Source organism: Sebastes umbrosus, chromosome 12 (assembly GCF_015220745.1).
Source record: "Sebastes umbrosus isolate fSebUmb1 chromosome 12, fSebUmb1.pri, whole genome shotgun sequence".
NCBI lineage: Eukaryota > Metazoa > Chordata > Actinopteri > Perciformes > Sebastidae > Sebastes > Sebastes umbrosus.
In genome coordinates this window covers 8,562,069-8,577,955 of record NC_051280.1, presented here as the reverse complement: position 1 = coordinate 8,577,955, position 15,887 = coordinate 8,562,069, and the positions used below count along the sequence as shown (strand labels likewise).

The 15,887-nt window shown below is 40.8% G+C and overlaps 1 protein-coding gene across 4 annotated transcripts in view; it reads left to right on the top strand.

Moving 5' to 3' along the window:
- The window catches only part of usp33 (ubiquitin specific peptidase 33), a 30,302-nt gene that overhangs the window by 7,667 nt on the left and 6,748 nt on the right, over positions 1 to 15,887 (top strand). For 2 of the 4 annotated variants that reach the window (XM_037786290.1, XM_037786293.1), the window contains exons 5-17: positions 4,575 to 4,724; positions 5,076 to 5,184; positions 8,512 to 8,581; positions 10,377 to 10,490; positions 10,695 to 10,773; positions 11,909 to 12,353; positions 12,451 to 12,591; positions 12,898 to 12,954; positions 13,182 to 13,297; positions 13,626 to 13,798; positions 15,474 to 15,544; positions 15,630 to 15,663; positions 15,759 to 15,804. In XM_037786290.1, coding sequence (XP_037642218.1) covers positions 4,575 to 4,724; positions 5,076 to 5,184; positions 8,512 to 8,581; positions 10,377 to 10,490; positions 10,695 to 10,773; positions 11,909 to 12,353; positions 12,451 to 12,591; positions 12,898 to 12,954; positions 13,182 to 13,297; positions 13,626 to 13,798; positions 15,474 to 15,544; positions 15,630 to 15,663; positions 15,759 to 15,804 — 1,605 coding nt within the window. Of the gene's footprint in view, positions 1 to 2,734; positions 2,789 to 4,574; positions 4,725 to 5,075; positions 5,185 to 8,511; positions 8,582 to 10,376; positions 10,491 to 10,694; positions 10,774 to 11,908; positions 12,354 to 12,450; positions 12,592 to 12,897; positions 12,955 to 13,181; positions 13,298 to 13,625; positions 13,799 to 15,473; positions 15,545 to 15,629; positions 15,664 to 15,758; positions 15,805 to 15,887 lie in introns of those variants that run through there. The other 2 variants (XM_037786292.1, XM_037786291.1) reach the window with 2 other exon arrangements.

The window sequence follows — 15,887 nt, the reverse complement described above, 5'->3', positions numbered from 1 at the left end:
CAGGACAGGACAGGAATACCACTTCAGAGTCCCAGGAGTCATGACTTGGAATAAAAACTGCCTCCAGCACTGCTTTATTTTGAACATTTGTCCATCCACGATCTAAGAGCCGGCTCGTGCATCTTTTAGCTTTTGAAATGCACGCGTTGTTTAAAGCCATCAAGCCAGCTCTGTCTGCCTACACCTCCACATTCAGTGCAATTTCAGCAGTGGATCATACATTATTAATTGCCATTCCTCTGGGAAGAGAGGGAGATTCAGTAGCACTGTCAGTTCCATGGTTACGGTATCTGCCCCTCCTGGCTGCCTCCTCAGCCTCTGGTGCTCCAAGTGTTGACTGAGGCTTTTCCTCCAGCACGCCAGGGCCAAGTGGGGTTGGAAGCAGAAACGGGGGAATATGAGAGCAAACATGTAATTTGCTCTGCCTATTAGCATCGGCATAGCTGCTCAAACCATTGTCCAGAAACGGCCTGTTCAAGTGCGAACCTACTCAGCAGTAGAGCACTCCTCACAGAAGAAAGACATATTTTTGGATACAGAGCGTGCTGGTTATTTTTATAAAACGGTCACTAGATCCTGACAGTAGTGTATGAGACAGGTAATTTGAAAAAAATCATGTGCCTTGGTGTCCTCCCGTGTCCTCCGGTGTCCTCCGGTGCTCCACAACTCAGTGCTCCACAACCAATCAGAGCCGAGCTGGAGCCTGCCGTCTCTGAGCAGAAAGTTTGTGACCCGGCAGCCATGTTGAGATCAGTTGAGGAAATACCAAGCACCGCCCACCAGCCGTAGCAAACTTTCTAATTTTACAGTTAAACAGTACACTACAAGATGTTTCTGAAAACATTTGAGGTGAGAAATAGGCATTACAGTGACAGAATATTGATTCATATTTGATCAGCACTGCCTAGTTTGACCGTTTGATCGGAGTTTGCGAGTGATTGACAGCTGCCTCCGTTGAATGAACAGCCAATAGGAATGCTGTCTCTCTCTGAAATGACCTGTGATTGGCCATAGATTTTTTTAAAAGCCTGTAAACAGAGCCATGAGGAGGTGCAGAAGTCTGAGTTGAATTACAATATGCGTAAAGGTTATTATGGAATTTTTTCCCAATTATGACAAAAATATTCTGCCTACTACCGCTTTAATATTAGCACAAACTGATTTGAAATGATATCACTAGTGAATACCGTATATCCGTCTGCTTATCCAGGACATCTGTGTGCGCAGCTCACCGGACTCCTTTTGTGTTTTTTTTCCTCCACATCTTTAAATCTTGGCCATGCTTAATTAGTGCTTTGGAGGCCCTGCGGGGAGGGCAACGTTTGAATCTCTTGACTATGCAATGAGAAAGACTGCTGTTCAGATGCCTCTGCCAGTCAAACTGCACTGTGAGTTAACATGAATGGCTGTTTCAAAGCATTAAAAGACTTAAAAGTTACAGCCCGATCAGCTCATTTCAGACGTTGCATCCCCACTTCTGTGTGTGCTTTTGGTAACATAATTAGTATTTACATGGAGATCGTATTTCAAACATCATTATGCACCAGAAAGGACTTGCAAGGCAAAACCAAATCTGGATTGGAAATCTTTCATCATGTTGCAGATAAAGGAAATGTTAGGTTAGGCGTAACAGCCTTGTTACAGTTGCTTTTGGGCGACACATACTCTTCTGAAAATACCAGATTTGTTGATCAGTTCTTGAGCAGTTTTACACACATTTATGCAAATCCAATGTGAGCATGACGCTGAGAAGAATAGTGGTCGTTGGAGTTTCTTATTTTTTGTTGATTACGGTCAGTAATGTCTTGAATGCTAAGGGCTAGAGGTGAAACCTGAAACCAGACGCATTCCGCCTCACCTTAATCAGAAGATCACACACGGAAGCAGATTTTGAAACTAAGCTGGTGCTGCAAGTATTTATGTAAGCTGCTGACACGATCAGACAGGTTTTTACATCATTTTAATTTCTCAAACATTACGCTGTGTGTGCGGAAGGAGCACTAAGGATTTGTTTTGCTTGAATACAATTGTTTTTTTTAAGTTATTATATTGAACATTTTAGTAGACAAGAAGTAAATTGACATAACAAATGATCACTGTGAAAGCTACAAAACAGTTCATTATAATACAAAACATGATGTGGGCTGGTAAAAACATCCTCTAAATCCAGCTTGTTATTAATGCCCTACCTGGTATACTTTCCTTCATCAATTATTTAAGCCAGGGAGTTTCACGGCCGTGCTCAGTCTGCTGTGCCCCCTCTGCCAGCTCTACCCTGCCCCCGCTGTGTGAAGGCTAATGCAGCCCTGATGAATAATGCAGGCTCTGCTGCTCACGTTCTGTCTCCTGTCGACCTGCCAGGTTGCCGGTGTTTGTCAGAGCAGCAGTGGGTCAGCAGAACACGGCCATGTTTCCACAGCAGTAAAAGACTGCCCTGATACAACCCCCGCTCTGTCTCCACCTAAACCTGTAACCCGAGACATTCAACTCAGAACACAGTCTTAAACACAGTCGTGTATTTTTAGGTTTTGTTTTCATATTTAGGAGGATAATGATTTTGATTTTGTTTATGTGCAAGAAATCTCATAGAAGGGGGGAGTAAGTGAGTGCTAGTGTTGAATGTCAGCTTCTTGGGAATATGCTTTTTAAATAAAAAAGTAATGGCATCTGCAAGATTTCACAGATCGGAGGAAAACAACCAATCAGAGCTGATCTGGAGGCTGCCGTCCAGCTGCCGTCTATGAGAGCCACGAGTCAATCACTCGTGAACTCCAACCAAACGGTCAAAGTAGGCAGCGCTGATCAAATATGAATCAATATTCTGTTACTGTAACGCCTATTTCTCTCCTCAAATGTTTTCAGAAACATCTTGTAGTGTACTGTTTAGCTGTAAAATGAGAAAGTTTGTGACCTGGCAGCCATGTTGAGATCAATTGAGGAAATGCCAAGCACCGCCCACCAGCCAGAGCACAGCCAATAGGAACACTCAATAGGAACGCTCTCTCTCTGAAATGACCTGTGATTGGCCAAAGTATCCCGTCACAGGCTAGATTTTTTAAAGCCTGAAAACAGAGCCATGAGGAGGTGCTGAAGTCTAGTTTTCTCTCAGAACACTTGAATTACAATATGCTGAAAGATTATTATGGAATTTTTGCCTACAAATGCCAAAAACCTTCTGCCTACTGAAGCTTTAAGTAATTTTCCAAGCACCAATGAAACTGACGTATTTCCAGCTTCTCAGTTGTGAGGATTTGCAGCTTTTCTTTGTCTTATGTGTTAATAAACTGAATATTGTGGTTTTGTACCTTTGGTCAGACAAAACAAGCAAGTTGAAAATGTAAAATAGGCAATTTATTTTGACATTATATAAACCAAACAATTAATTGACAGTAATATACTTTATAATATTTGTCAACTGCAGCCTTAAAGTCGGGATAAAATTAAAAATGCCCTTTTAATCCTGTTAGATCACATCAACGGTCATATTGTGCATATATTTATTTTTATTTAACAATACAGTTTATGTAAAAAAATTTATTTCTTTTCATTTGTATATCAAAATCCAATTATATTTTCTTCCTATAAAACAAAATATGACATGTGCTCACGTAAGCTAGTATCAACCAGTTTCAACTTTTAATATCATGACATCTATCCATCGTTTAATCTACAGCTTTTAGCGACAAGCGAGGTGTGTGTGGAGGCTCCGTATCCGTTTTTAGTGGTCCAATCATGTGTGAAGGATTTGATTTAAATCCCTCTCATAGCTGTACACAGCTCAAATATTCTCTTACACTGGGGAATAATCACAGTACAGAAGCTAAAGACGCTCTAACTTCTGTTTCACTTTGACTTTAATGCCTTTTTACATGATTATCGATGGCATTTGTACCAAAATGAGAACATAGTTGCGATAGTTAAAGAAAATACAAATCAGAGTAGAATTGTACTACTTGTAGTTAGTTTCTTTTTTGCACTGTGATTGATTTGGTTGCAGGTGGGGGTTGATATGTGTTGCAGAGTTAAGTCCTCCTGTGCACCTGTCTGTAGAAACTCTACATTTGTAGACATTTTAGTTTTCTGTATATTTTCTTTTTAAGTACTAAATGAATATTGTCTATAAGGCTGACATTTTATAATATACATTTTCATTTAGTCAGTGTTGTACTCTAGACCATAGCAGATTGTTATTAATAGGACAGAAAAGGGTAGGATCTGCATTACCTTATTTGGGCTGAAAACTTGCATTATGCTTGAGGGAAAATGCTTTGTTCAGCTGGACTGTTACAGGAGCTGTGGTCGAATCTTCCATAAAAGTTTAGTTGACAGAAGTAGGCAGGCCTTGCCACCAGCAGGCACACCTAGATTTGTTATATAAGAGCAAAAACAACCTGTTGATTGTCTAATGAGATGTTTGGTAGATTGTGTTGAAGATAAAGAAGCATCTCCTTGATAAGAAAATGCACATGCGCTTAATCAGCTTTTCCTGGATAAATATTAACCCAGTTTTTCACTTTGTTTACACAGTGTGATGTGTCTGTTCACAAAATAACTTTGACAACTTTTGTGTGCAGGAGACGAGGCACAACCTCACAGTGAACCTGACCACGCTCCGGGTGTGGTGCTACGCCTGCGGCAAGGAGGTTTTTCTGGAGCGTAAACTAGGTCCTCACTCTCCCCGGCCGAGCAGCAAACCCCTCCCTTCTCCACAGAGTGCTGGACTGGTAAGTGCCAGCTTCTCCTCCGTTTGTCATCATGTTTTATTGTCTTTACATGCTTTATGTAATTGCAGAGTTATATAACAGGTTTAATATTTAGCCACAGTAAATGATAATTCAAATTCACAAGTATAGATTAAATGCAAAGTTTTCTTTTTGCAAGTCTATCTTGTCTGAATAAACATGTTTACTGCATTTTTGCTTCATTACATAACTATATGTGCTCTCCCGTCATACTTATCAGAGCTGCACGATAACAATTTCCACCAGTCTATCCTGAGTGACAGTTGAACTGTCAGTCAAACTGTATGCGGTTATTCATTTACTAGATAAGAGTTTTATGATCTGTTGCTCCAGGATAACTGCAGGGCCCCTGGGAGCCCAACCTCTCTGAGAGTGCCCCCTAATGGAGGTTGTGAAGACCTGGACATGGAGACGGAGGAGGAGGATGAGCTACGTGCCAGAGGTCAGCTTACCATATTTGCCAACCTTGACACCTCAAACAATAGGGAGGATTTCATGAGGAAGCAGTTCAGAGACTTTGTTTCCTGCATTCTGGTGACTTTTAAAGAATGAAAATAACAAAATAATAGGCACATTGCAACAGCATTTTTTGTAAATAGGCCTACTTTTAATTTTATTTTAATTCTTAGGAACTTGTGTGAATCTCTGGTATAAACTAGGCTAATATTTATCAGTTTTCATTCATTCATTCATTCATTTTTTGCCCCTGCTTGAGTATTTCTTTCTCTTAGTACTCTCCATTCCCTCTCCTTCTCGATATCACTGAAGGCCCTTTAGACACAATGCGACAACGGCACCACTGCGCTCTGAAACACGTCATTTCCAATGGCTTGCGCTACGCCGCAACGGCTTTGCTGTGATGCCGTGATTTGCGGCGAGCACACCTCTCCTCAGCCGGGAAAACACATTTGGTGCAAATACATTGGGAAACAAATGTCTAAATGTTGCTAATTAAAGTTAACTTTAAAAAATCGACAGTTTCTTGCCCAGATTATCATTCTTAATAATTAAAATAATTTACTTTTGAAGTCGTTGAGGTGACTAAAATATAATTAATTTTTATCAGCTCTTAGTGCAAGCATGACAAAATTAAAAAATGAGCATTGCATGGATGATTTTGAAGTTAAACCTCTAAACACAGGAGCTCAGTAATCAGCAGTTGGTTTGGTTCAAAGCACAGAATATGATTTGAATTAATAAGAGCAGTTAATGGGGTGCGTCAGACTTCAAAGTGCTGACGAACACCTCGCTTTGCCTCAAGTCCTCTGTTAGAACTTGTACTTGAACACACCACAAAGACCCAACATCCCAAACACCAGTCGAAAGCTGATGAGGGCCGACTAACTCCGACGATGGCAGACACACCGCAAAACCTGTAGGCAGCAGAAAGCCACACACGGTCCCTGAGCAGGACTACAGGCCGCTCCTGTGTAGCTCAGTGGGTTGAACCTAACACTTTAGTGCCGAGTGCTTCAGTCCCACTGGTGCCACCAATGCAAATAATGTTTTCACTCAGCGCTGCGAGACACACACAGGCTCCACAAAATAGCATATGTTATGTTAAACCTCATGTGGTGTAGCTCAGGCATTGGCACCAGTCGCTGCCTCGGTTATTTTTGTCACAAATACAGATCATATGATCAGGAGGTGGAGTAAATGAGCTTTGTAAGACTAGTGATTATGACTCGTCACATAAGATCCAAGGTTTATGAACCGTGGGGCGATTAAAGCTGCAGTCAGTAACTTTGAGCCAGTACGATAAAGGTTATTTTTATAAAACTATCACTATATTGTGACAGTAGTGCATGAGACAGATAATTTGTGAAAAAAATATCTGGTTCCTCTTACTCCTCCTAGTGCTCCTAATGGCATTTGCAAGATTTCACTGCACCTGAAAACAACCAATCAGAGCTGAGCAGTCTCTAACGCAGCTGTCAATCACTGCTCGCGAAACTCGTGAACTCGCCTCAAATGTTTTCAGAAACATATTTTAGTTAGGGCTGTCAATTGATTGAAATATTAATCGCGATTAATCGCCTGATTGTCCATAGATAATCACAATTAATCACAAATTTTTTGTCTGTTCAAATGTACCTTAAAGGGAGATTTGTCAAGTATTTAATACTCTTATCAACATGGGAGTGGGCAAATATTCTGCTTTATGCAAATGTATGTATATATTTATTATTGGAAATCAATTAACAACACAAAACAATGACAGATGTTGTCCAGAAACCCTCACAGGTACTGCATTTAGCATAAAAAATATGCTCAAATCACAACATGGCAAACTGCAGCCCAACAGGCAACAACAGCTGTCAGTGTGTCAGTGTGCTGACCTGACTATGACTTGCCCCAAACTGCATGTGATTATCATAAAGTGGGCATGTCTGTAAAGGGGAGACTCGTGGATACCAATAGAACCCATTGTCATTCACATATCTTGAGGTCAGAGGTCATGGGACCCCTTTGGAAATGGTAGGTTTAGAGCAGGTTTGGAGCGTTATTTAGCCTCCTTCTTGACAAGGTATGTTGACAAGTATGATATGGTTTGTACCAATGGATTCCTTAGGTTTTAAGATTTAAGATTTTGATACCAGTATCTTCACGCTAGCGTTAAAACTGAGCCAGCTACAACCTCTGAAAGATCGATTGCGTTTATGCATTAAAGAAATTAGTGGCATTAAAACGATTTTGCGTTAACGCGTTATAATAACGTTCACTTTGACAGCCCTAATTTTAGTGTACTGTTTAGCTGTAAAATTATAAAGTTTGTGACCCGACTGCTATGTTGAAAACAGTCGAGCCAAAACCAAGCACCGCCCACCGGCCGGAGCTGATTGGTTGGTTGTTTTGTAATCTTGCAAATGCCATTAGGAGCACTAGGAGGTCACAGAGGAACCTGATTTATTTTCACAGATTGCCTGTCTCATGCACTGCTGTTATGATATAGTGACAGTTTTATAAAAATAACGTTTCATCCTATTTGCTCAAAGTTACCGACTGCAGCTTTAAAGCTACTTTGACTCGATTAGCCCAAGTCATAACTTCAAATCTGAACACACAGACATGATACACATATGTTTTGATTCAACGTGGCTTATACTTTCCAAGGATGTTATCTCCGATTGCGAATAAACGTCATAAATCTTCTTAGAAATCACCAAATATAACTCCTTCATAACTCTCCTAACAGAACTTGCCTGTGAATCATCACGTTTTTAAGTTTTCTTCAGTATCAAAGTAATCCAGTGATAGTTGTCTGTACATTCATACGTAAATTGCAAACAGGAACTGCTAACAGCTAATTCGGCATACTTTTAATGCTGCCAATTTGCAGAAATGTTAACGAATATAGGCAAAAAAAATAACGAGGTTCAAGTGGTACCCAACAGCGTAACTTGCAGAATCCATGGCAACATTATACTTTCTGTTTACATGACCCAAATTATGGCAACTGTAGTTTCAAAATTTATAGCATGATTATACCCCAAATAGAAGTAGGACAAAGAATAACAGTAGGAGTCTTGATTATGTCTGGGGAGACTTTGAAACCCCTTGTATAAAATGAATGAGCTAACTCTGCCACAGTGTCTGATTTAAAATACACCAGGTAGCCATCTTTTCTGCTCCTGCTATAAAATATTAATCTTGGAAGTGGAGTGTGGGTGTTCCTAAAATTGTGCAGGCTCTCTGGCTGCCATGAAAATTTACAAGCATTTGATGAGTGGCTTGTTTTAATTTCCCCGGTGTGTTCTGTCTCCCTCAGGCCTGACGGGGCTGAAGAACATAGGCAACACCTGCTACATGAACGCTGCCCTCCAGGCCCTGTCCAACTGGTGAGACCTCTGTTAACCTGCCTTCTGTCCCCGCATCACCTCGCTGACATCGCATGGTGTGACCTCTCCACTCACTACTCACACTTTCATTCTTTCCTGTAGTCATTTGCTGTTTTACTCACTGCTTGACTGGTTCTTGTTGACTGAAAAAAAACAACCATAGCTACGCTCTTTTGGGAGAGTGACGGCTGAGTGAAAATTGCTGCAGTGCACCATTTGAGACGGCAGAAATGGCCTTTTGTAGTTCCCTGTAGGGTCTTCTGTTACAAAAAGAACCTTTCCCGATATCTTCTGCTCCTTCTCCTCCTCCTTTCTCTTTTTCCTTTCCCACCATGTCTTTTTATGAGACACATAAAACTGTACTTAATGTTTCCCTCCCAGTCTGCTACATTTTTTATTGTTTATTGAATTACCAGTCCTTCTGATTCATTCTTTATGATTGGATTGTTGGTGTGGTCACTCAAATTAGGGCTCCACTGCAGAGCCTGAAGCTGTGTTATTACTTACTTTGTACCTCTTACTTTTTATTTTATTTTTCATGGAACAGCAAACCCCTTCCTCCCTCTCTAATACTATCTACCCAGGGGGGCTGGTAAATTTTTCAAATTAAACTGATGATGCCTAGTCTGGATACGAGGTAAAATGGGGAAAGATGTGGGTCAAAATTTGCAATCTAAATCACGTTCCAAATATAGGAGGAACTGAATCACGCAGCTGCGGAAAGGAGGGACCTTTTCTGAAAACTTTCCTTTGATGTCTGCTTGTGTGAGCGCTGCTTCTCTCAGTTACCGTCGGGTCATTATTCAGTTCGAAGGACTTTTCTCCTGCCAAGGGAAGGGAACGCTCCATGCCTTATTCATTCTGTAGTTTGTCTCTTTCTCGCAAATTCCTGTCCACTCTGTATCCATCAAATAAAATCCCCTCAGCTGTTTTTCTACTCGGCTATTTCCGATGTCCTTCAACTTTCAGCTGCGTGGGGAGTTTTCTTGGATGAGCCAGTACCCCTGGGAATTTGTGATATTACTCTACGAGTGAGATACAAGTTTAATGAAACAAAATGAATCAAAAATACAGGGCAGAAGACAGCATTATGTAGAACATGCTGAACTGGAATCTCTCTGGATTTCCTTTCCTATTTGTCATTTTTTGAGTGACCTACGTGAATGTAATAGCAAAAACATACTAAACCTAAGATGACTTGCAGATCTTAAAGGAACAGTGTGTAACATTTCGGGGGATCTATTAGCAGAAATGGAATATAATATTCATAACCATGTTTTCATTAGTCTATAATCACCTGAAACTAATAAACATTGTGTTTTTGTTAGCTTAGAATTTCATCCTTCAGTCCTTCATATCTACATAGAGAGTTCTGCCAGCTGTATGCGGCTGTAATAATAGATATAATTGGCTGTGATTCATCACTTTTATTATCTTAAAATACACCCATGGGCTGTATGCTGTAAGCCTGTACCGTGGTGGATGTATTAACGTCTCTGTTACCAAACAACCGGCTATGGACCAGTAGCTAGTAGTGCTAGTAGCATGACATAAACAGAATTTAATATAGCTGTAGGCTATTTACTAACACGCAGGGCCAAAGCACAGAACACAACCTCTTATACATCCATGGTCTGTGGTCTATTGGACATCGATTTTGGAGGTCTTTGACATGAAAAAGTTTGAGATTGCTCTCAAAATGATGATCGTAATCAATCTGTTGACAGGTAGATATTCAGTAAAGCTCGTTTGGTGCCCACATAATGATATATATTTATCCCTCTTTCCTCTGCAGCCCGCCCTTGACACAGTTCTTTCTTGAATGTGGTGGCATGGTGAGAACGGACAAGAAGCCCGCACTCTGCAAAAGTTACCAGAAGCTGGTGTCAGACCTGTGGCACAAGAACAGGTAGGTGTTTTTTAAAAGAGCATACAGTATAAGCTCGTCCACAACTCCTGACTTTCATTATTTCCCATGTTTCGAATGGGACTCCAGAGCCAAACCGTAATCACATTTCTTGTCCTATTTTCAAACTCTATATCACACAAGACTTTATTGTGATATTGTGTATAACAACATGTGTTGAGCATGCTGTGTTTTGTCACATTGCAGACCCTCCTACGTAGTCCCAACCAACTTGTTCCAGGGGATCAAAGCCATAAACCCCATGTTTCGAGGATATTCTCAGCAGGTGGGTCATTGCAGATGGTGAAAATAAATGTGCAATTTAAGTGCATGCGCACAGATTCATTATGAATAAAACATGGAGGCACTCTTCTTCACGGTTGGAGACATATTCAACAGTAAGTCTGCGATCAGTTGTTGTGACCTAAACGGGTGGATTTTTTGCTTTTGCCTCTGTGCTTTGGGAATAATATGAGTAAATATGAATATAAAACACGGATTAAGGTTTGAACTGAATTGAATCCTTTAAGAATGAATTTGTGCTGAGCTGGGATTATTATGGGTCTGACACCCAGACTATGAAGTTGTCCCAGATCTTATACAGTCTCTCCCTTTTCTCTTCCACTCCACATCCCACCGTGCTTCCTTTACAGAAATGACTTTAGCTCCAGCTCAAATCACTCAGCCAGATAAGCTGAATCCTCTGCCTTGCAATTACTAACTCAGATCTTCTGACTGTCATTCACATGCAAATGCACACATTGAACCTAACTGACAATCTAAAGGTAAATTGCTTGATTTGATTCCGGGCGGTGCTTGAAATAAAGAGAGAAAGACTTTTTACTGGAGCACGTCTTGTCTTTGTCCAGTGTCTGTAAATATGGGATTTCTCAGCCTGAGTGGTGAAATGATAAAAGGGGCCTGTTTCCTCTTGGCTTGCCAGTGTTTGTTCAGAGGAGTTAGCTGAGGAATATTCATTTGTCACGCCATGCTGGGCTGCACAGCCTTGGAATTAGCATTGCCATGAATGAAGTTAACATTCCAGTTCCTGGGAGAGGAGAGTTCATTTGGCTTGAGAGGGAGATTGGATGTCTGAGGTTCATTAGGTTTGATTACACATTCATGAGCATTTGGTTTCGGATTTTGCGATGCAGAATTGGGATAAACAAGGAGGCAAAGTGGTTGTTGTTTGTAATTCGGAAAAAGATTGACTGTAGGAAAGCTCTGCTGTGTCTGTCAAACTCGATTATATTTAGGAAGAATTAGTGCTGCGATATAGTTCAATGTTCTTTTCAGGGAGAGGAAATTAACTATTTTTTCACACACTGCTGTGTCCAAAAAAAAAGTGTAACATTTTCTCAGCTGGAACTAATTTGCTATCTCAGCTGACATTTCCTGTGGTTATCCCACTCGGCCTCCAGGACTCTCAAGAGTTTCTGCGCTGCTTGATGGATCAACTTCACGAGGAGCTGAAGGAGACGCTGCCCGAGCCCTACGACCACTCCAACGGCATCACCGTGGACGACGGCCCCGAGGAAGACAACCGCAGTCAGTCTGACAACGACTTCCAGTCATGCGAGTCCTACGGCAGCAGCGAGCGGGCCGACAACGAGGTGCAAGGTGGGAACGTGATGATGGAAGACACCAACGAGGCCGAGATGCTGATTCCTGAGCAGGATGAGATCCAGGCCAACAGGGAGTGGCAGAAGGAGAAGAACATGATTAATGACCTTTACCGCTCTGGAATTACTGGTGTTATGGGAGGAAGCACCGGAGTGGACATGGACAAAGATGTTGACACCACCACTGAAACCACGCCCATTATCAGCAGCCAGGGAGCCATCAAGGTCCAAGGCAGAACGTCAGGTAATAACGTTTTATTTTATCCACAATTCACTTTCTGATACTCAGCGTCAAATTTATGGTATTGAAACTCTTAATATTTTGCGTCTGCTCCACCAAGATTCCTTCCCAGACATCCAAATGTCCAACTCCACAAGACCACAGAGTCCAGTCCCAATGGAGGGACACATTCCCAAAATGTCCAGCAGCCCGCCCAAAGCTGCCTCAGGCTGGCCCAGCCTACATCCTTCACATAAGAAAGGTACTTGTGCATAATCAGAGACAGTCATATCCAGATATCAAGCTTAAAGGGGACATTTCATCAAAAAATCACACTTTTTCAGCGCTTGTGTACATACATTTGGGTATCTAGTCTAGATCAGAAAACATGTGATTCAACAAGACATTTGGATTTGGCTCCCCTTCCTAGGTCACATGCAGGCTCATTAGAATATATCCAAAGAGTACAGAAGCAAAGAGATGAAATTCCTGTGTTTTTTTTTACAACAGCTGCCATTTTGGACTGAAAATGCTTATAATATTTATATTATTTTATTGTTTAACACAGGAGGTCTTAAAGAGACGGGCGCTAAAACGGAGCGTTTCAGACAGAGGATGAATACAGGTATATTCAGACAGACAGTTTGAGGAAAATTATGTGTTTTTTGAATATTAAAGCATGTAAACTTGTTCTAGTAGAAACCCAAAATATAAGTATGAACCTGAAAATGAGCACGATATGTCCCCTTTAAAAAGTCAGGATTATAACAAAGTAGTCACTGTATATCATGTGTCTATCTTTGCTCACATTCTGTAAAGCTATATTCTCACATTTCTCTCTCTCTCACACAGCAGTGACCACATTCTGCCCACCAAAGAGCAAGCGTCAGAAGAAATACCGCAGTGTCATCTCAGATGTGTTCGATGGGACCATTGTCAGCTCAGTTCAGTGCCTCACCTGTGATCGGGTTCGTGTTTCCTCTTTTTTTTTTGTTCATTATTGAGATTATGGGATTGCTGAGAGTGTGAAAGGGACAGTAGTCTGGGAGCACTAGAGGACGGGAAATTGTGTCATTTCAAGGTCCTAAAAAATGAATTATGGAAAAAAAATTTACTTCGGTGCTTCGCTCTGATGTTCCTACACACTGTTGATACGGTCGTACATCCGCTGTCATGTCACATATTGTGATGAGAATAATATTCTGCAACAAAGTGACATTTTTTGACAAAACCATGTATTAAAAAAAAAAAGGATTGAAATGTGACCAAAACTTTTGTGTGCTGTGTTGCTGTCAGGTGTCTGTGACCCTGGAGAACTTCCAGGACATCTCGTTGCCCATCCCAGGGAAGGAAGACCTGGCCAAGCTCCACTCCGCCACCCACCAGACCTCCCTGGTTAAAGCCGGCTCCTGTGGGGAAGCTTATGCACCGCAGGGCTGGGTTGCATTTGTCATGGAATACATCAAGAGGTCTGTTATTAATATGTACATTATATTTGTTTTTTTAAAGATGATTTTTGGGGGGCATTTTTGCCTTTATCTGACATACAACAGTCAATATTCAGTTTTTTGCCCTTATTCTGACAATATTCTTACTAAGTTGTTTACATGGCTAATGAAAATGAATATTCCATTAATATTCCTGTTTACATGCAGCTGTGCATACTCCGATTCAACGGTGACAATATCAAACTTGCAATATCGTTCACGTAAAAAGACTAAACTAAAATGTAGTTTAAAAACATAAAAACTTTACCGAAAACTCTCTTTATTTTGTCACCTTCCACCTTCTTGTCCCCTCTCTCAGTCACTCTCTCTCTCTCTCTCTGTCTGTCTCAAAAACAAAAACACACACACACACACACACACACACACACACACACACACACACACACACACACACACACACACACAACGCACTGCGGTGGCGGTGGCGGCGCTCAGTCAATCTCTGTCATTCTCGTCTCACACCTCAGTCCTGACAGTTGTGTTACTATAATGCATAAAGTTGGTGGATGAGTAATGTATATTTACATGTTTGGGGTGGGCGGATTGGATCTTATAACGGACCTGTGGGTGCGACTGAACTGCTCATCATTAATGAGCGCAGTCAGGAGGACTCGGAGTAACTGCAAAGCTGCATTCTTAATCATTCAACCTGTATGTTTCATCAGATAATGATAAGATACAATTTTATGTGAAATAAGCTTGACTAAAATGACAGAAATGGTCAATATAATCTGATGACGAAACAGGACTAAGATTAAAAAACATTTTTAAATAGCTGACAAAATTAAGAAAGAAAACATTTTGACTAAACTCAAATGACTTTTTGGTGACTAAAACTGGAGTAAAATATTTTGAGTTGTCGTCAACTAAAACTAGACTAAAATTATGAAGGATAAAAATTACTAAAATGTAACTAAAACTGATAAGCATTTTCGTTTTAAGATTAAGACTAAATCTAAAATAGCTGCCTAAAATTAACACTGCTCGGATTAACGTAACCGGTGGCGGACACAGCCTCCCTCTTTCATTCCTTCAACCACCTTCTTGAAAAGGTTGGCATTGAGATATTTGCTCATATCCAAAAACCTGTTCCTATCCAAGTCTTTCATAATGTTTAAAAGTAGTTGTGTTTCTTTTCTTTCTTTTGGGCATGCATCTCTGCAAACAGTCGCCTAACTGTGTTTGTGTACAACACACAAAGCTGGCCGTAAACAGGCAAGAGGCCTTGGGTTGCAAACTGCCATCAAAACCCCATTGAGATTCTGAATGCGCTGTATACATGTCCAAAGAATACTCCTAAAACCTGAATAAGATCGGCATATCACACGTCTTAATCGGAAAATTCTCCATTCAAAATAAGGCCTAATTCAGAAAATCCAAACGGAATATGCTGTTTACAAGACCCGATGCATATTCGTACTGTAATAATAGTGTAATATTAGTGTGCATTTAAACGTATTCAGTGTTGGAATGGGGAGAGATAGAGGGGTATGACATGAAACAAAGACACCAAGGCTGAAATCGATGTACTGTATGTACACTATAGTTATTTACATTCTTCACAATCGAGCTTTCCTCGATCTATACTTTGCTCTTTGTGTGTAAAATTCACCCCTGTGTTTGTTTCTATTTGTAGTTGGTTCTGGGGTCCCGTGGTCACATTACAAGATTGTCTTGCAGCTTTCTTTGCCAGAGATGAACTAAAGGGTGAGCAAGTGGGCGTAAATGCTTTCTACCAGCACAAACATCATGATTGATGTCTCAATAACTGTGTCCTTTCTTTCTTTTCTAGGAGACAACATGTACAGCTGTGAAAAATGCAAGAAGTGAGTTCCTAATTCTGACTTTGGACCACAAATTTATTAAAAATGTCTGGAACTGTAATGATTGCTCATCTTCTTCATCTTTTTTTCCCACTTAGATTACGAAACGGAGTCAAATTTTGTAAAATGCAGAGTTTGCCAGAGGTATGGAGACAACTCTTCATGTCATGTCTTTTACCCTCGTGTCTTCACACACCGGATTTCTAAAATAAAACTTCCTCTGCTCC